General features: G+C 38.9%; 1 protein-coding gene across 5 annotated transcripts in view; it reads right to left on the bottom strand.

Moving 5' to 3' along the window:
- The window catches only part of LOC129765285 (serum factor response D-like), a 75816-nt gene that overhangs the window by 18464 nt on the left and 34852 nt on the right, over positions 1 to 22500 (bottom strand). For all 5 annotated transcript variants that reach the window (XM_055765435.1, XM_055765438.1, XM_055765436.1 and 2 more), the window contains one exon: positions 12981 to 13213. In XM_055765435.1, coding sequence (XP_055621410.1) covers positions 12981 to 13213 — 233 coding nt within the window. The remainder of the gene's footprint in view (positions 1 to 12980; positions 13214 to 22500) is intronic.

Genomic DNA, 22500 nt, shown 5'->3' with positions numbered 1-22500 from the left:
TGTGTGTCTACACCATACAGTACGCAGAGTCAATGTGTTTGCTGTCTTCGGTTCCTGCTATCAGAGGACTAATCGGGTTGCGTCGTAGGCGGGTAAATAGCGGAATATTCTTTCCTTTTGGCGGAGTAAGCCCGGTTGCTTTTACAACGCAAATTTGAACAGGGTTATAGTCTGAAAACATTGTTCGTTGTTTCTTATCGTATAACTAGGTCAACTATTAATATACCATGTTTAATAAACAAATATAAGGAATTTCACGGGTTGTTCGTGCTTCCGTGACCGAGTGGTTAGCGTCATAACTAACATTCCGGGTGTTCGGGTTCGATTCCCGTTCTGGTCGGGGGAATTTTTCGTCAAAGAAATTTCCTCCGACTTGCACTGTGATCACGCGTATTCTAGAGCTTGCCACTCAGAATGCATTCAAGGCGTGTTATTTGGCATAGAAATCTCAACTAAGTACTAATAAAAATGACGCAAGTAATACTACGTTGAGACGGCGAAATTCCTCTAGGAACGTAAGTGCCATTGAAGAAGAAGAAGAACGGGTTGTTCAATATCGATTGGTATGATTTTTCGCTTTTGAAATTATGACTGTTGCATTTGGAGTCTTCACCATGAGTGGAACTTACGTTGGGATACAAATGCTTCGATGTTGAAGGTATTGAAATGGGCTTGGAAGCTGTAGGACTTTCATGAAAGATTAAATGTGAACGTTCGTTTCAATATAGTATTTCATATATAGGGTTGGGGAAAAGAAATGTCGTATTTCTGATCGGAATTTGACGCATTATTTAACTTACTTAAAATTATCCAATTTAAGTCAAATATGCGCCGTTTTGTTCGCAAACTTGTTGCCATTTAGAAGGCAACTTCATTATCCCCCCTCAGGAAGTAAAAACGGAAAATATGGCAAATTTATTGCTTGATGGACTCCATCTTTGACGCGCTATAACTTGAGACTGAAAAGGACAATCACAACACTGTCAAAACGACACTTATAGCACAGATTGTCGTCTTTAAATAGCCGTATAGTATGTCCCGATGCGATAAGTACAATAAAGAATATGTTTAAGTGTTGCCATATATTGACAATATACGACATTTCTTTTTCCCCAACCCAATATATTTTGCATGAAAAGTTACTCCGGACGGATTCCATTGTATTCGCCTGACATGGCCTTCCGTGATCTCCGTGAAGATTATATTTAGTTCTACATTTATATATTTGCATATATTAAATTATTATTATTAAATTCTGAAAAGCTGACCTAATTTAAATATTCAAAGATGCCCTTCATCATCAGAGCAATACTCAATATACAGAGTCCATTGATTTTTTTCTGAATTATTATTTTGCGAAATTCACAGGTTTGCTACACCCAAATATAAACAATACTAATATTTTTATTTTTGACATACGGAATTGATCGACTTACACTTGAATAAACTTTTGAAATACTGATCACTTTTGAAAATGTTATAAAAATCATGGCCTAATATTTTTACGATTTTTTTTTCAATTAAATATTAATTCATTTGATCATTTGATACACACGTTACTGTTGGAATAACAATATAATTCACAAAAGAATCTAATGCACAATTGTCGTGAATAAGTCATTATTGAATCGGTTATGGATTATAGACATCACGTGTTAGCGTCCACGGGCGCTTCATCTACCGGACATCTCCTAGGTAGTATACACTCTTTGCGCTCATCTAGAACATAACCTCTGCGACAAAAACATCCGCTGATACAGATGGCAGGACATGGACGCGGAACCGAGTCTTTGATTGAGTCACACGTATTCGGGCAGGCAGTTCCACATTCCATGTACACCTCATGGCGAGCAGAGAAAACTGTTGGAATAAGGTAGATTAATTTTCTGAATTCAGAAATTTCACACCTTCACAGACCTGGTTTCAGTGGATTGGATGTGGCCGCGGCAATAAGTGCCACCAGCAGTAGAATGACAATCGCGAATCGCATCGCTTCGATATTTTCTGGCAGACTGGATGAAAACAAATTAAATCAACAGCGTCCTACGGGTACGCTTTTATCAAAAAACATATCAGGAAAAATGCAAATTAATCATTGAGATAAAAGTTGACGAAAAGAGACAGCATCTATCGCAAGAACAGATATACAGTGTTCGTAAACAGATGATTCAACATTCTCATATTCTCGATTTGACTCTTGTTTATCAAGCTGTCTAAATTATCAGATGATCTTGACGGCAGATTTGATTATTACGAAATTACTGCGGCACCAACCACACAAATTTTCCTTTCTCGGTATTTGATCATGATATGAGAGTAAAATGTTTGATGTCATTTTTTGCATTATATGTTATTTTGAACCTAGCAGTTTGTATATGCTCAAACAATTGGCACAACTTAGTTCCTTTGGTTGTGTATATATAAAAAAATACAAATATAAATTTAAAAAAAAATCTTTTGCTTTGCATTTTTCTTTAAGTTTTTCAGAATTCCATTTATATGAAAAAAAATTCGAACTGCAGAATAATGTCATAGGGCCCTATTCCAGAAAACGAGACGAGCAATTCATCTCGTCTCGTCTCGACTTCCAGTACACGAGTTTCATTGAAATGTTTTATTTGGTAGACTGGAGAGACTTCAGTCAGTTTTTCTCGGTATGATCAGTGATGTCAGAAGAGAAGACATGTTTTTGTTTTGAGAAAAACAACAAATAATTTTAAAATTGATCAATCGATACTCTTTTCTCAGTGCCAAAATATTAAAAAAACATAACAAAAAGGAATAAGTTTCATATATCTTTTGGTTTCATTGATATTTTTCCTCGAGCATATGGTTTCATCACTCAGACGTTTTGTAATTATGGATTTATTGGGGGCAATGTTTGTTCATCTAATCAACGATTTATCAAGAAAAGTTTTAAATCTATATATATGTATTTTCCATAAAGTAGTTGTTTACTCATTACTCATTTTCGTTCAATATGTGAAGACCCTTTTCGTGTCATGTTAATATATTCAAAACAGTCATCTAGCATCCCTGGATATGAGTTCAATGTTTACATTTGGTTGTGTTGTTTGGAAGAGGCCCATTTGAAAATCTGTAAAATCGTCCAATTGCAGCTGAAAACATAGCGGCCAAACGGTCGTCGAACCAGACGAGCTACTCGTCTGTTTATAGTCGAGCTCGGCTTCTGGAATATGAAAACAAACGAAATTTTTCTATCACTTTAAATCATATCACCCGTTTGTAGAATACTAATCTATGTAACAAACGGCTGTTTCCAGGGTCGCCGTTTGGAATATTCAATTAGTTCAATTTATGAATTTCTGAACAATTAAAAAAACAAAATCTCAAAACAATTTTTTCGAACAATCACAGTTCTTTGTCAAGTTCTCGTTTGTGTCCTTAAACACAGACCCTTATAATTTTGTTGTTATTAAGGGCAATATACAGTAGAACCCCGAGTATCCGTGGTGCGGATTATTTGCAACAGCGAAAACCATAATTAATCTATAGGTCTTCCCGGAATTTGTCAGTGAATGAGAGATATTATCTGGCCACCTTTGCACGACCTGGATAGTTTAATGATTCCAGCACAGACCACACACCAACACATCGAGTCGTTCCACTATTATGTATCGTGTGTATCCAGGGTTGCCAACTATAATTTGAAAAAATCAGGAAGAATGAAAATAAGCTCATAATGGGTTGTCCAAAAAGTTAAAAAGTTAATTTTGAATCAAAGCATTATAATTCAATTTTATACCCATAGTTCTGTTTCGAAATTTGTCGTCATCTTTCACACAGCTTAAATATTCTATCCACCCAGAACATGTTTGTAGTGGAGGCGATCTGGCGTAGTGGTAACATCCATGCCTCTCACGCTGAAGGTCACGAGTTCAATTCTCACTCCCGACATTCTTCCAAAAATGGAAGTAAAAGTGACGAACCAGCCAAATGAGTTGAAAATCACTATAATACAGATAAAAAAAAAAAAAAGAACATGTTTGCTTCCTCGTCGAAAACTACTGCGAGCCATACATGTGAGAAACAGGTTGCTTGATAGTAGCTCATGATACAGAATCCATTCCAAATCCCACCAGAAACAGAGTATATCTTTCTTCGGGCGAAGACCGGATATGGAAAAGACTTAATAAGCTTGGTATAAATCCTCGCATAAGCGGAAATGCTAGTGTTTCGACTAACCTTTTGATCGTTTATAATTTTTCCGAAAAAACCTACAGCATAACTACAGTAAATTGGAGAGAAAGCAATATTAAAAATTCATCGTCCTCAACAAATGAGGAAAGCATATCAGCAGTGGAAGAATTATTGAATTTTTCCTATTTTTATAATATTTAGTACGGTTATAGATATATTTACCATAGTCCCATCATTAAAGATGTTTCTACTTTGAATCAGACGAACAAATTACATATAAAATCTTTTTATATTGAATGTGGATTTAAATTTTTCGCTTGAGTAATTTTACACTCTAAAACGTATTCCTACATTAATAACTCTGAGGATACATCTACATACTCATTATCCTCAATAAGGCAATGTTGTTTTTCAAACTTAACCTTATGCAATCGTTTGCTCTCACCACCGCAAAGAATCTTACTAAATACTTTATTCAATGATGAAATATTTTACATTTTTTCTAAACGAATTTTAATGTCTAGTTACCTGAGTATACTGAGTTGCTATGAATAAGAGATAATGATACTCGATATAAACAAAATAATATTAGAGTGGATATATGAGAGGGTCTTTTTCAAGAGAAATTAATTCCGACCGCAAAAGGTTAATCTTTTTGTAATTTCATAAATTCGTCAGACAATCTGGCTTCATGAAATTTTCTAGCACTGTTTTGGAATGCAACGAAACAATTTAGGGTAGAGATAAAAAAAATAAGTACAGTTTTACGTCTAGAGAATTTAACTTAATGTGAGATATATACAAGTGCGAACCGGAGAACTATCATGACAGAAAACTTTTGACATCAGGAAAAATCAGGATCATTTCAGAAAAAATCAGTATAAATTGAGTGTTCGTCAGGATATCAGGGAGCGTGCTAAAAAGTCTGGGAAATCCTGAAAAATCAGGAAGGTTGGCATCTCTGTGTGTATCTATCATTGACTTCCTTAATATGCGAATACACGTATAACACATCAAGATGCAAAATTAAAAACTAACGATTCATTGCTACGTACAGATTTATTAAACTAATTACAATTCATTTTTACTGAAGTTCATTCAAAATTTCAGAAAAATAACGAAAAATTAATGATATTCAGTTGTTTGGTCTCGTTCGAAGCATTCTCACGGACATCATGTGCCTGAAGCTATGTTATATTCTCATATCTATACACCACGAGTGAGGTTCGACGTTATAGGGGAAAGGATTAATAAGTAGTAGTATTGGTGGTCTGCAGGGTTGTCTACTATAATTCTTCAAAATCAGCGAGAATGCAAATAAAAATCAGGATCGGTCAAATTGGGTTGCCCGGAATGTTCGTGCCAATTTTGGGAAAATAGCTTTATTTTTTATTGACTGACATATATTTATTCTATTTATTTGCATATATAATAATTTATTGAGTAAATTATCGAGACATGAAGTTTGGCGTTGTCCTGATACCAAGGATTTAAGCTAATTCTCGAGGTTTGTGCTGGATCGGTGTCTCTAGTTTTTGCAGTTGCTAGCAGTACTTGTGAGAATTTACCGAATGGCTACTTGGTAGATGGTTACCATACAGTTTTTATTTCCAATCGCACCAGTCCAGCAAATTTTTGTCGACTATCCAAATTGAAAATTTTCATATGAGGTAATCCTCGTTTTTGCCATTCAACCGAATACAGCCAGCAAGGTGTGTGACAGAATACGTGTAATGTTGTAATGAAGCTCATTCTTCATTTCATTCATTTTTTGACGTAGAACTACGTCTTTCATTAAGGGTGTCAAATCAGAAAACAGGTCACTTTTTTATGAAATAAAGTTAACGTTAATAACTATTTTCGCCGCGAACGTATTTTGATGATTTACGTACCAAACGAATCGGAAATTTCCTTAGATTTATGTTTGATACGCTATACATTAGAAAAACCTGGTGTGTAAATGGTTAAAATTCATGAAAACTATAAGCGTTTCCATTTTCCCATACATTTGTTCTGCTGATTTGTTTCTACCCGTGCCGTCAATAACGAGCAATTTATCGACGAGCAACGAAGGGGAAACCGTTAGATTTGAAGTCTCTGGGAACAAAGGATGATTTGTTTTTGAGTTTTAGATTACCTTCTCATCATTTTCTTAGTTTAAAAACAAAATTCAGATGTCTCACCGATCGTTTACGTTTTGCGTTAGATCGCCAATAAACAGTGGATCTCGCTGAAGCAACTTTCAGGCTCGTTCTGTTTGGGAAGCAATGAACATCGCTTGTTCTTCCTTGTTTTGCGTTATCACATGTCTTCATTTCGGCTTGAGCTGTGGACACAACCAAATTACTAACTCGCTGATGTCTCTGGCATTGCAATCATTGCATCAAACTGACGCCATTGCATTAAGGTTATGAGCTACATAATTGTGTGGGGAATCATCAAGCTAGGCTATCGTCGGCTCACCAAGAGAATAAATCTCGCGTAACTTTTGAAAAGGTCCTATGTAACAAATGTAAACAAATCGAGTTAATGGATGCACGCTATTAGTTTTCAATCATTGAATGTATTACAAAAACAATCGTTCACGTATCTATCTTCTTCATCTTTTTGTCGCCGATACAAAAAATATCCAATGTACAGATTCGAATTTTAAGCACCCGGCTGTTACTTCGGACGCCACTTTCCTCCGACGGCCGAAACGTCCGAAGTAACAAAGCAGTCAAAACAACTCGCAGTCGTACTTCGGTCGTTTTGGAATTTGTTTCTTACAGATGTTGTTATCGATTTCAGTGCAATTCAACGAGTGATAACAATAATAATCAGTCTTTAGAACGAAATGCTGATATTTGGATTGTTGTTTATTAGTTAGTTTAAAATTTTTATAGTGCAACGTAATATGTCCAATGTGCAAACGCGGGCAGTCAAAACGTCCAATGTAACATTTTTCGCTCCGAGGCTTCAACCTTAATCTCAAATCACGGAACAATAGTTACGATTGGTTTTACAAAGTTATTCTTGACAGCTAGTGGTGAAAACAGTGATAAAGATTGATAGCTTTTAAGACAATTCGCAAAATAATGTTCGGGTCTTCAACTACGTTTTTCTCGAGTTGGCGAAAATGTTACATTGAACCTTTTCAAAAGTTACGCGAGAAATGTTCTTCAATTTTGTCTGTGATTTGGTTTCGCGTACCAGTAGCGAAACTTTCTCCACTAAATACAGCAGAAGCGCTTTTCTTGAGCATGAGAAAGTAATGCAACTTTTTTCGAGGTCAGTAAGATTAACAGTTTATTTTGAGAATAGCGCAAAATAATAAGAAGTGCGTGCTATGGCGAACGCTTGTTTGGCGCTTAGTTTACGTTGTACGAACGATACCTGGAGGTGCGAAAACACTGGGGCAATACTAAATAACATGTAGCATGATATTTGATACATGCAAGTATTGTCATTGTTGTTGTTTCCATGCGGTGCCAGAGATATATTGATGTATTTATGAGATGTGGAATAATGTTGCTGGTGCAACAAGTTTGTTCGATAATCATGTTGGACATACTAGTGTGTTTAGTGCTGTGATTATTAAAAAAAATTACGTGTGAAATATTGTTTTGTGCAGCGAAAGATTACTTCATTCGCATGCCCATTGTGCATTATTATAAGGCTAAGTAGAGGAACGGCTGCAACAACAGCTGATTCTTGTTTATTTTTCTCGATCGCCCCAGCGTGCTACTTTTCTCGTATAGCAGCTGTGGCGATTCAATTGTTTTTACTACTTTTCACTGTATGGTGTTTGTTGTGTCTAATAGCGTCCGCTTTAATTTGTATTGGAGGAATTGGCAATGGAATGTTCTGTGTGTAAACTGGGGATAGTGGTAAGTGATCTGCCGGTTTGCTGTATAGGTAAGTGTAGCGGTGTATTCCACTACCGCTGTACTCCTCTGACTAAAGCGACGGCAAAGCTTATCACGGAGAATGTGAATGTTTTTTTTAAATGCAATGACTGTTTATCAGACCAGGGTTGTGGTGAGCAGAGTGATATTATCTTGGATGTGCGTAAGATAGAGAAAGAGGTGATGAAATTATCTTCACTCTCTGACTCGCTTACGGGCATGCGAGATCAGATCACTGCTCAGATAGACAGTGCGTTAAAGTGCGGTATAGAAGAATTGAGACAAGATGTAAATGGGTCTCTTGATAAATTAATACGTGAGAAATTGGATTCAATGACAAGTTCAGTTTTATCAATTAATGCGCAAAATAAATTAGCTGGAATGAATAATGATTCGCTAGGTGAACCTGGTATAATTCTTACAGAATCGAACCAGAATAATCCGAAACGGAAGAAACGTAAATGTCATAATAATGATGAGGATAATGTTCTTCAAAATAAGATAAGTTTCGCGGATGTTGTAAGAAGTTCTAACATTGTTAATGAAAAAAAGACAACGGATATTAGTGTCAAACAAAAGAATCGTAAGGCTCATCCAGTCATTGTTATAAACCCTAAAGAGTCCAAACAAGCTTGCGAGGATACTCGAAAGCATTTTAAAACGAAACTTGATCCAAGAACACACAAAATTAACAATTTTAGGAATGGTAAAGATGGCTCCATCATTGTTGAGTGTGCTACTGGAGTCAATATAAACGATGTAAAAAATGACATCGAAAGCAATTTGGGTTAAAAATACAGTGCTGTTGTTCCCACATCGGTGCCCAGATTAAAAATTGTGGGTATGAGCGATCAGCTTTCCTCCGATGTCTTCATTGATTATCTCAAAAGTCAAAATGAAGATATTGCAATAAAAGACGTAGAAGTTTTAAAAGTGTACGAAAATCCACGCTTCACATATAACAAGTTCAGTGCTGTAGTTGAAATAGATGTTGACACATGACACAATTATCGTCAACTGATTCTACAACTAAAAAAAAACCATTTCAGGGCGATCAAATTATACTAACGGGTGTTACATAAAAAATGAAAATTTTTTCAATCACATATAAAAAAAAAATTTTTTTCATCGATTTCAGTATTTTTTATTAATAACACGATGTATTTTCTTCAAAAAAATGTGAATGTTTGAGTAAGGGCCGTGGTCTACTGTTCGACGCAACTTTGTCGCGATGCTCTCACTAGAAATGATGTTGAACGGCACTTACGTCCATTTTCCGGATACAATTCCGGATTCTTGTAGTCAGTTGCTTCGTGTCCTTGGCCCTCCAATTGTTTTTATACACTAAGGCACTGAGTGAGCCAAAGAAATCCTCTATTGGGCGGCACTGGGGTAAGTTTGTTGGGTTACGATCTTTCGGCACGAACGGTATCTTTTTCTCCTCAAGATACGCCAGCGTCTTCTTGGCGTAATGGGAAGACGCCTTGTCCGGCCAGAAGACGTACTTCCCATCCGCGTGATGCTCATTCAGGAACGGCAGCATGATTTCATCGAGGCACTCTTCACGATAGATTTGTTGGTTGATTGCCAGACCACTCGGCTTAAACCAAGGCTTTGAAATGCTCCGGTCGGAAATGGCGATGTACAACATAACCTTTATTTCAATCTTGTGCTTGAACTTGTATTTCACTTCAGGCAGTGTGGATGACTTGTCGCTGGAGTAGTAATTATCATTTCCTGGAATATGCGTTTTAGACAGCGGAAAATAGCTTTCGTTGTCCAGAACGAAAGACGTCCCTCGGTATTTTTTAGTCATCCACCGACACTGTGATTTAACCGTCTCAATCTGCAATCAATCGGCGACCTCGTCTTCTTCCTGCAGACGATTCCTTCCATCTTGAGGGTCCGATGGAACAATACGTAGGAGCAGCCATATTTCCGACCGGCGTCACGCAGGCTGGTTGCGTCCTTGTTGTCAAACAGCTTCTTTAACGATGTCTTCCTCTGCTTCGTCATTATCGTCACCGGACGACCACTTCCGACCTTCCGCTCTACGTTGAGGGAACCCAGGATACGATATACCCTACTGACAGGTACATTTTCTTCCTTAAAATGTGCCACCGTGAACTTTTTTCCTTGCTGGAAATGGAATTTCGTCGTCCATTACCAGGCAATGCGGCTTCGTCAGCATTTCGGTGTACAGCTTCCGGGCTCGCGTCTTCCCCACCATGTTTTGCCTTTCGTCGCGGTTAGGAGCCTTCTGAACCTTGTATGTACGCAGGCCCTCCCACTGCTTGGTCCGCTGGACGAATGAACTTGACAAATTCAGCTTATTGGCGACATCCCGGACCGAACTTCTCGGATCACGTCTAAACTGCTTAACTACGCGCTTGTGATCTTTTTCACTGACGGAGCATCCATTTTTGCCGTTCTTCACCTTCCGGTCGATGGTTAGGTTCTCGAAGTATCGTTTTAGTACTCTGCTGACCGTGGATTGGACGATTCCCAGCATCTTACCGATGTCCCGATGTGACAACTCCGGATTCTCGAAATGAGTGCACAGGATTAATTCACGACGCTCTTTTTCGTTCGACGGCATTTTTCCAAATTTACGAAAAATTGACAGTGAAACATGGCCAACGTGATCTATACACTCTTATCTGATTATAAGCGAAAGCTGAAGATATAATTCCTAAAAATTAAATTTCTACAGCGTTTTTTCCGTGATGCAATTTGATGTGACACACCCTTTATTTCATGAAAGTATGCTTTCAAATTCCAGCAGGGTAACCTTACTGTTGCATGTTGTGGGGTTCGATCACATCTCAAGCGGAATATAGGAGCAAAAGGGTTCATAGTTGTGATCGATATCTGAGTGGAAGGAGAAAGTCTGATGCGAGTTGTACTAAATAAACGAGAAGTGCTGATAGCTTTCGAGGAGTCGAAAGTAGAGATTCGACTCTTCCGAGTCTACTGAAGTAATGAAAAATTAAATAGTTAAAAAGTTATTACAAAAAATTTCGCTGCATTCTAAAATAATATCCGAAATGATGTGGATTGAATAATATAATTCCGTAGTTCTACGTTGAAAACTGCGGTCGTGTCCTAGATACAACACAATATTTTTTTTGTGCACACTTTCATGAAAATCGGTCAAGTCGTTTGGGAGGAGTTCCACCACGAACATTGTGACACAGGATTTTTATATATCGATAGAGAAGAGAAGAGATAACCAATTTAATTTACGACTGATTTTTTGAAAGGGCGTATCCAACATCATTGATCTTTCTTTCAAAAAATCGTAACTCAAAATCCAAATGTCTGATGAAAATATAATGTTTGACAAAGTTGATGGAAAATAACATTTTAAACACACTGTTTAAAAATTTTACTCAAAACTTGAATTTAATATTAAAATCTTTTGTGTGTCGAAACATCTCCCTTTCGATATTTTTATTGGAAACCACTTCTCATTTAACAAAAATTTATCGTATAGTTGTGCCGTGTCGGACTGACCAAAATGGATGTATGAAATTTATGAAATTTCAATACTTTGTGAAATCGTAACCATTTAAGAAAAGTAACATGGGAAATATAATCTACATGCGATTCAACATGAAAAACTATACATATCATTTTATGCTAGGATCAACCGTTCTCGGGATATAACTTTGTTAAATTAGAAGTGCTCTCCAATAAAAAATACAAACAAATATCGAGGGGGTGTGTGGTGAGCGTTGAAAGGCCAAAGGCCAATGGAAAAAAGCAATCCATTCGGGTACATGAGGTAAAAGAAGCTTTCGTAGTGCGAAGGCGGCATTCTCGAAGATCTGATCGCTCCACCTTAGCCGGGCAATTGAAAGGGCCGGGTGATCTCTACTCGGAAAGCCGCGTAAAAGACACCTGGTTTCAATCCCTCGTACAAACGGTCCACCAACGGTTACATTTTCCCAATGCAAAAAAGTATCCAAACCTGACGTATTGGTTTTCCCGTATTTATCGATTCGATGGCATATCATTCGCGAACGCATTATATATGTTCAGCCCTTTCGCAGCAGCCCAGCAGCGGCTTACTTGAGAAACGATTATGTACAAGCAGCATTCTCCTTTCTATCTGCACGTACTTCGCGTGGGTGACATTAATCGAATAGGCGGCTGATGGCTTGTTTCATTTGGATACATAGGAATTGAGTGGCTTTTTATGCATCTGACTCCGCGGGTAGTGCAAGATTCCCAGTGATGGGTGGTTTTTATCTGGGTCTATATTTGTCCCATGACTCATGTGTGCCGAATGACCTGCGGGCTTAAAGTCTACACGCAGAAATTGTAAGTTTTTATTATAGATTCATTCAAAATAATTAGGTATCGGTTGGAAGCATTTGAATATCAACCAGCTTTTAACAATTGATTTCTCAGTCGAACAGAGAATCTAGCGTGTAAACGAAAACTTCCAAAGTTTTCGTTCGATAAACAGCGACAGTTCACCTCCGTCCCCCCAGGGGAGCATCTCTTATATATTGGAGCTCGTGGGACAACCAGCCAGCAGTGGTGGAAAACAAATCAATATTTACTGGTTAGGAGTGTCGGTGGCATGCTGGAAAAATGTTGTGTTGCTGCTACCGAACTTTTGGGGTGTCTCTGCTTCACACTTTTCGTATCGAATTTTGCACATCCAACCATCCAACCATCCAGCCGACTGTCACTTGTTGGGGCGCTCCCTGTTTCCTGTGCGCTTCGTTTTTGATTCAACCCCCGCTTTCACCAGCTGCCTAGAATGGATTCGGTATGCTCGAAATTAATCGATATTTTGACAACAAAAAATGCGGCTATTTAGTTTCAGGAAAAAAAAAGTGTGCTTCCACAGAGCACGGGATAAAAAATGCGATGTGAAAAATCATAAAGTTTTATGTGAAATACATATGTACTACTTACAACGAATGCATCCAGTGATTTCAATCGCGCACTTGTGTTGTTGTTGCTGCCGCCGCCGCCGCCGCCGTTGCTGCTGGTGGTGCTGCTGCTTCCGATGTTCCCACTGTTCCCGGGGTTCGGACTGCTACTGGTGCTATTTTGGCCACCGTTAGGGCTGTTGCAATAGGATGACTTCGCTAGTTTGCGCTCTTTCAACCTTCGCATTCTTGCATCCTTCAAACTGAGAGGAAATCCTGCATTCCCGCGATTGCATGCAGTTTTGTGTTTTCCGCCATGTGCCAAGAGAACGCGTAGCAGGTAGAGCGAGTTCCGGTGTATTGGAGCGTCACCGTTTTTGAATGAAGGAGGGTTAGCATGAAATAAGAGGGAGAGAAATACATATGAACTACATGGTTACACTGGAGACCAGAATAGGTCGAAAGCATGGCAAAAAATTAACTAGATCACCCGTGGCGCGCGACTTTCCCAGAGCGTGTGTGGAGCGTATGAATGGGGGGTGGAGGTTGGCAATTTGAGGGAATGGCAGTCCGTGTTGCCAGTTGGACTTTTTTTTGGGTAAAACTCCTTATGCGTGTTGAATGAACAATGAATGAAATACTCACAGAAGTACCTATATCATAAAGCTCCGATCATACAGAGATGAGGTACTTTGTTTTGCCGATAGCGGCGCTCCAAGTAGTCGGATACGCAAGCTTCTGACAGCGTTCTGGAGTTTATAAATAGATCTGCTCGGTATTTTCTCTTCGCCGTTTAAAAGTAACGTGGTTCCGAAATATTCATCCTAAAGGAGGAGAAGAAAACAACTGTTCACCTCCAGACTCATCAGCTTCAACTTGGGAGCTGGAAAAACTTGCTGGATTGTCTTTAATATACTGCGGTGCGAGTGATTAGAAAGACAATAAACTGTCACGATTGTCCGCAAAGTCCAATTCAAGCGTCGGACCTGAATCCGCCAACTGCGGTTGAAGACCATTCGGAATGTCAAGGCTGATGCCAACATCTTGGTTTACGATTTAGCGAAAAACTTAAACGCTTATAATACACCACACCCTTCACGAAAAACGATTCTCCATTAAGAACAGTATTATGAAACGGAACAACGAAACCCATAGTGCGTCTCCCTCGAAGTGGCGTAAGCTTGGAAAAAATATAATTTGGTGCTCTCCGATTCAGAATCTTTTTCAAGAACAAACATGATCTTAAAGCATGAAAGTTGCGAAAAGGACAACCCAGGTGAGTTCCTTAAAGATGACGTACTGATGTCCATCGATTTATGTTATAAACATATCTTACACAGTCATTCAAAGCAACTTCAAGTTTAGAAAATTGTCCCATGGTCATACTCATGTAGATAACATCCGCAAATATGAAGTGCGGTAGCAGCAGTGATTCAAACAATTTTAGCTTCGTTTGCATAGGCATGTCCTTCGTCACTGCTCGTAAAGTCCTTAATCCGCTGTAGATTTTTCGCATTGACTTGAAACAGATTTGTCTCATTTTAGATTGTCTTGAAACACTATCCCAAGATTAACTGCTTCACTGGTGGGCTCGATGTTATTACCGTCAATTACCACATCTGGTAGTACTATGCTCTCGTCCCTGTTCGCTCCAAACAGCAAAGCCTTGCTTTTATTTTGGTTTATAAATAACTTATTTCTCATAGCCCATCGATGAGGTCTAGTCAGATCCTCATTAATCAGATGTATCAACTCAGCAGGCGATTTATCAGGACATATACAGATAAGCTGAACATCATCAGCAAACATTTGGGCTTCACAATACCTCATTACGTTCGGAAGATCGTCAATGTACATCACGAAAAGAACTGGTCCAAGCACGGAGCCTTGCGGAACACCAGATGTTACAGCAGTCGATTGGGAAACCTTTCCATTACAAACAACCACTTGTGTTCTTTCACTCAGATAGGATTGAATCAATGATATAGTTGTGTTGCTAAAGAAATAGCGGTTGAACAACTTGCTGCAAAAACGAGTGTGTGAGATCGTATCGAACGCTTTTGAGAAGTCCAACAACAACAACATCACTTTATTCTTGTTATCAACGGCTACTGCGATGTCATCATAAACCCCAAGTAAGGCTGTTTTGGCGCTCTGGTCTTCTCTGTAACCAGCCTGCTGATCAGAAAGAAGGTTAAATCTTTTGATATGTGTTACAATCTGTCTCTTGATTAGCTTTTCGAAAGCTTTAGATAATCCACACAGAAGACTTATAGGACGCAAATTATCAATTGCGTTGATGTGCTTTTTCTTGCGAAGTGGCAACACTTTCGCTTTTTGACGTAGAACTACGTCTTTCATTAAGGGTGCCAAATCAGAAAACAGGTCACGTTTTTCTGAAATAAAGTTAACGTTAATAACTATTTTTGCCGCGAACGGATTTTGGCGATTTACATACTAAACGAATCGGAAATACCGTAAGATTTGTTTAATATGCTATACATTAGAATTCCCTGGTTTGTAAATGGTTAAATTTCATGAAAACTTTAAGCGTTTCCATTTTCTCATACATTTGTTCTGTCCATTTGTTTGCTTTCCCGAACAGTGCTGTCAATAACGAGCAACTTATCGACGACCAACGGAGGGGAAATCGTAGGATTTAAAGTCTCCGTGAACAAAGGATAAGTAGAAGAATGAAGGGGAATACTTGCCTAGAGTATAAACAGTGGATCTCGCTGAGGCAAACTTTCATTCGGCATCGGACTGTTGAGCAATCCAGCTCACTTTGCTTTCGCTGCGCTTCGATCTAAGATTGGACCCCACCAGTGGTAATCCAACTTGGATATCGTCGTTTGGTTTTTCTGTTCGTTTTTCGCGTTATTCGTATCGTGTGTTTTTCTTTTCGCGTCATAAATTGGACGCTTCGCCTAGTGTGTGATGAGCAAGAAGAAGAGGAAGGCAGGCTCGAGCCCTGCAAAAAACGAACGCATTGCCAGGGGCAATACAATTTCGAGGCAAGCGTCATCTATCGCGTGCAGTTGGTGCAGTGAAAAACGCTCGCGCTGAACCGAGCCTTTGCGAGTGTGACACCGCATCGAATAACAGCGGAGTAGATTTCGGCACGTCAAGCGTTAAGCGTTAAGGTTGTGCGCCAAAAAAATATTTGGGGAATACCAAGCATCTTGAATGTCTTACTGGAATGTTATTTGAAAGTTAGCGAGCCAGTCGCAAAACCGCCTTCAACTAGGGTTGTATTTGCGCTAATATTCATCATAATGAAGCATTGCTACTGTTTTCGAGGTTGTTATTAACAAAAAAAAGTTTATTTCGCTTGTTTAGTCATCAAGAAAGTAAATGTCGTTCTGGAATTTTGTATGTGATTAGGTTTCGCTTGCCAGTAGCAAAACTTCCTCCACTAAGGGTGACAACTGCACTTCTCTCGAGCATGAGAAAGTAATGCAACTTTTTTCGAAGCCAGTAATATTAACAGAAGCGTTTCTTTTGAGAATAGCGCAAAATGATGAGAAGTGTTTATATTCCTAGTAGTTTCAATCCACCAATGTATGGCTATGTATGCATGCTATGGCGAACGCTTGTTTGGCGCTTGGTTTACGTTGTACGAACGATGCCTAGAGGTGCGATTCCTTTGAGGCAATATTAAATAACATGTAGCATGTTATTTGATACTTGCAAGTTTCTGAAATTTCACAGCATTATAGAATAATATCCAAAGGTATAAACAAGCGACTTATATAAAATAACAGTGTAGTTCTACGTCAACAATGCGGTCGTATCTTGGACACAACATTCTATAATTTTTTGCCAGAGAGATGGAAACACTGCATCAGCAAGAATGTTATTGAAGAACCAGGTAATAATTATCTTCAAAAATTTCATGGATATTCCGTCTACACCAGCCGCATTTGATTTGATCTCGTAGATCGCATGGATAAGAATGGGTTGGCATTCTAACCTAGTGGCGTTTTCTTCCCAGCGTTGAACAACCGAGTCTGGAGGTAGTGAGTCACGAGCAGTAAAATTATTCTAAAATGATGCGTTAACGGAGTCCGGATCGAAAAGACATTATTCTTTTTCCTTAGATTTACCAACGCCGAGTGTTTTGACTTTATTCCAAAAATCTTGCACCGTCCCTTCGGAGCCCAACAGATCGTTTACGTATTGCACTTTTGCACGTCGAGTTAGGAGATTGACTTTGTTCCTTAGCCGATTGTAAACAGTCTTCAATCGAGGCTTATGTTCTGGTGATGTGATTTTCCAATCCTTGTAAGCAAGATCTCTAGGATCTCTATCTCGTCCGTTATATTGTCTACGATGCCTAACTACACGGACAGGGATACACGTTTCATGAATATTCATAATAGTATTAATAAAAAAGTTTGATTGCTGGTCGACATCGCGCAAAGAGTAAAACTGATCCCAATTTACACTATCCATTGCAGTTCGTATTGCCATAGAATCAAAATTGACATAGTCTCGATATGTTACTGGTAAAGGACTAGATCGTGTATCAATATTCAAGGAGCAGAAAATCAGATCATGTTTCGACAGAACTGGCATAGATACTTGATCGAAAACGTATCATCAGGTTTGTTTGTTATTAACAGATACAAAAGGGAACATCCACTATCGTAGAAATGAGTTGGTTCACTTCCAATCACGTCTAATCCAAAAGTGTCTAGTACAGACTTGAGCTTTTCACATTTGTTATTTCGCTGCAGCAGATCAGTGTTGAAGTGACTCAGCATAACAATTTGTTCATAAGCCGAGATTAAGCTTGCCAATTCCGATTCAAGGAAAAGTGAGCAATCAATATCTGGTGGGTTATAAACAACGAGCAGAATAACAGTAACATCACCAATGCTTATTTCGGCAGCTAAACACTCAGTTTTAAGGGTGGAGGTAACATCAATCGTGGTACTGTGCACTATTTTACTTCGAACAAGTTTCTTAATATAGATTGCTATACCTCCGCCTCTCTTGTACAACCGATCATTTCGTAATAACTTATAGCCAGGTATCTTGATTGCGCTGTCGGGAATCACTTCATTCAACCAGGTTTCTGTGAAACATGCAACTGTTATCTTGGACATTTCCAACATATGTTTCACTTCTTCAAATTTGGTAAACTGATGAGCGCATAAACTTTGGACATTCCCGTAGCAAACATTAAATTTGTCGTCTTTCAGAACAGTATTTAAAACAACCTTCGGTATTACGTGTGAAGGAGTGGTTCTCGTAAATCTAGACATACTTCTACAGCTGGGAAACAATGATCAAAGGCTGCAAACTGTGGTTACAACATACAAAAACACAGTTCAAAACAAACTTCATCTCTGACAATACATAATTTGGAATTACAACTACGAAAAAATGTGAAACAGAATAGACGATAGAACTCTACAACTTGGACAGCTGTTCGATTGACACCATGGGGATGGACGGACTATTGGTAGTTCTTTTCACATGTATAATCCCATTTTTTGAAGAAACTGCAGCCAGTTTTTCTCTTGACGCATCTTTAAGGCAGCCCTTTTTATCGCTCTCGCATTCGCAGTCAGGTTTTCATTAATGTAGATACGATGAGTAGAATCGATCCCGATGTGCTGGAGATTGAGATCTCGTTTGATGATATTTGGAGTAGAACTCATCTCTCAAACAAACCGTACTGAACTGAAGTAGTGTGAGACAACGGCTACCATCAGATAATCTACTCGAACGCAGACGCTTGCACTGGATGTGGGAGACTTTACGCTCTTCAAAACCCGTAGTTCTCGATATAGCAGAGACGTAGTGTTGCATATCCTCAATTGCGAAGGATGGGATTCCAACAGCAATTAAATCCGAGCGATTTTCCAGACGACAGATGCTCTCAGCTGTGGAATCCAAATGAGTCTTTGCGTCCTCCAATTCGGTCCGGAACGACTTTGATTCGTTAACGCAGCTGGCTCTCAGCTGCTCAATCATCAATCAACATCATCGATTTGATTTTGGAGATTTTGTTTCATCTCATCGAGCTTGGTGTTGATCTCGATCCTCATGCAGTCGATGTTTTGGTTTTTTTTTCTCAAAACATTTCGTCAGTGTCGACATAACAGTTTCTAAAGTAAGGGTAGGCTTCAATTCATTGTCTTTCTTTTGAGTGGTTCGGCGGTAAATTGCTACGCAATCGCCTGGCAATTTGCTCTTCGCTCGTGTACATAGCTCGCTGAGTAAGACACAGTAGATCACAACAGTTAACAGATGTGTCGATGTGTTAATAGAGATGGAAGTCCGGCAAACACACGGTGCAATGGCGATTGTAAAATTGTCTTGATTCGGATCTTCGAAATAACACTCAAAAAGTCAGGATATGTTCAAGATAACGATACACGAGCACCAGGGCAGCGTTAACTACTGACGAAGTTGTAGATTATTTCCGTGGAAGGTGAATTTCACGCGCTTTTCGAGTTCGTTGCAAGAGGTAATTATTCGCGGTATCTTATCAACGGCATAGTTACCAGTTTGCAGATTTGAGCAGATTTTCAAACTAACTCTCAGAATGAATATGTACTGTCCATTGCTCGTTGTCTAGAACGAATCTGGAGCACTGAATTTACTGAATATCCAAGCAGGTTTTCAGTATTTCTTAGCAAAACTACATTCCCTGGAAAAATGCTCCAAAGAGCACTCAGAACAGCAGCAGAAAATCGAACCGAATCGAGTGTGTGATAATGTGGTGGTGTCAATAACAACATTTAACCAAAAAAAACACGAAAATTAGTTTTCCAAATTGGCCATTTAAGCCTGAGGTGAATGCATGGAGAAAGTCTGAGAGTCTCAGAAAGCCGTTATGAAGCCCTTAACGCACTCCTAAATTTGTAGAAGGCCTCATCCAGCAAAAAATTGTAAAAAAAACTTTCGGGTATTCTTTTAGAATGCGTCGGAATTTTAAAAATTACTCTATAGTCGAAAATTTTTGTGGCCATGAAAAGGACCGATGGGTTTGCGTAGTTTTGTAGAAGCAGATGAAAATTTGGGAATCACGATTCATTCTTGTTCTCGCGGGAACAATTCACGAGATTTGTGTCATTATTGCCAATAAACGTAGCAAACTCAGTTTGCATCGCGTATTTTTTTCTCCTGCTAGGCACAGGGCGGCATGAGGTAATTACACGTAGATTCCTCCACCCTCATTAACTAACGTGGTCTTCCTTTTCAAATATGCATTTTGCCTGCTTTGCTTATATTCTGAGGATGCATTCTGAGGTGAAAAAATATGCACGTCCGTTCAACACAGCAGCAAAAAAAACGGAGCCTGGCCAGAGCGAGCATAACATTTATGGTGCTAATACGCCATCCCACTACATGCCTCAGCCGCTGACCAATCTTGATTCGATTGATTCGATTCGATGAACACTCAAACATATTTATAGATTTTTGTGATTTCAATGCAGTAGAATCTCGATTATCCGCGAAAGCGAGTTCTATAGTTATTCTATAGAACTTCCCGAAATATGTTAGAGAGTGGTAGGCCCTTGCTCTTTCGTTTTGGTCATGGCTTCCATATTATCTGATCACTGGTATACTTGACTTAACATATGGATAGATTCATAAAACATAGCTTTCACACTGAAATGTATTTTTTCGCGTTTGTCTCGCGAAATGTCTCGATTTTAAACTTTTATTGCGTTATCCGAGATTTTCGCTATCCGAGGAGACCCTGCCACTTTTTTCCGCTGATAATCGGAGCTCTACTGTAGTTTATTTTCAAAGCAGTTTTTGAGCTTTGGAAAAAAGTTTCAGGTAAAAGTTAAAAAAATAGGTATTTTCGCTCAAATCCTTGCACTCCATACGTAAACGATGAGGTGCAAAAATGCAGAAGCACTCTCCATCAGACGGCATGAAAATCCACTGAATAAATCTTTTGTATCGATAGAAACAGCTGTCTGACATCAGCTATGAAGAAAGACTGCCGTTTGCTAGCTGGAACGAGACTGTGAATTGAATAATGATGATCATCATGATTTGAACTGATGAATCGTCAACCACGAATAGCAATACATTAAATTGCAAGCGAGTGGAGCTTCATTTGCAATACTCCCTCTATTAACATTGTCCGTAGAACGAACGCTGCATTTGCTATTTCTATTTCATAGAAACGTGTCTTGTTTTCCGATTTGGCACCATTACTGAAAGACGTAATCCGGCGTCAAAAAATTGGGAATAATTTCTTAGTTTTTGTTACACATACAACATGGTTTCAAATAACGTAACACCAGATGTGTCAACCGTAAGAGCCTGCCGGGCCGCAGGATGAGTAAGCTGCGCTATGGCACGAACCTCGGACATGCCAAAAAAAACGGTTTTAAACAAATGGTGCCACTTGAAAAAATAAATTTATTTTTAGCACGTTTTTTATGACGATTTTAATTGATCAAACATAGTAAAATTAGAATGAATGATATTTTTCAGAGAAGGGTATACAGATCTGTTCACATTGAATTTGAAGAAAAATGGTTCAAAAAAACGAAACGAAGCCAGATAACCGATTACGTTTTCATTTGACGCCTGAAATGGCTCGAAAAAAGACTAATCCGAGTCCAGATGGGAACCCATTATTCAAGCTATGCAGTCCACGATGTTCTCGATCCACAGAAAATACGATTGATATAAACAGAGGGATTTGTGCTGTATTATAACTGTTTGAATTTATCTTTATACTATACTGGTCACACAGCCGCTTTCGATAATACTCATCACGACATCCTCTTCTTGGATGGCACTAACGTTCCCAGCGGACCTTTGACCTTCTTAACGTAGGTATTACTTGCGTCATTTTTATTAGTAGTACTTAGTTGAGATTTCTATGCCGAATACGCTAACCACTCGACCGCGGGACCACCTTATCACGACATCGCTATCATCAAATTGGGAGAGCTAGGTGTCACTGTGACTACGTTTCTAAGTTAGTTCGAATATTACCTCAAATGTCGTTGAAGTAGATATTTTCTTGGAGCAGCTTCAAGTAAAACACAGGTCTGCAAACCATGAAACACACAGGAAAATTCCCAAAGAAATTCGAGACAGGACAATCGGACTAGACCCAAGCAAAGAACACGGACTAGAGATTGGAAACTCGGGACATGGAACTGCAAGCCTCTCAACCTTCTAGCGAATTCGTTCGAAATAATTGGGAGCCCGCAATTTCAACATCGTAGCGCTGCAGGAGGTGTGCTGGAAGGGTTCGATGGTGCGATCGTTCCAAACTGATTATTGTGCGATTCACATAGAACGTTACGGAAAAGAACGTCTACGTTCCGTCAACGTCTCCACCAATTTACACATGCAGTCAATGCTTGCACCAGCACCGTCACGTCAAATGTCAAACGAATGATCTATTCAATGTTATTCATGGTGTCGCCATCTACTACAATTTAGAATTGCAACGCCCTCTTTCAAATCAGTATGCCAATAATCAGTCTTAACTTTAGAAAAATTCAGTGAAAATCATTGAACTATATTATTTAAATGCCTAAAACCTGTAGTCCCGAACCTTTTTTAAC

The sequence above is a fragment of the Toxorhynchites rutilus genome, chromosome 2 (assembly GCF_029784135.1).
Source record: "Toxorhynchites rutilus septentrionalis strain SRP chromosome 2, ASM2978413v1, whole genome shotgun sequence".
Taxonomy (NCBI): domain Eukaryota; kingdom Metazoa; phylum Arthropoda; class Insecta; order Diptera; family Culicidae; genus Toxorhynchites; species Toxorhynchites rutilus.
This window is presented reverse-complemented; position numbering and strand designations above follow the sequence as displayed.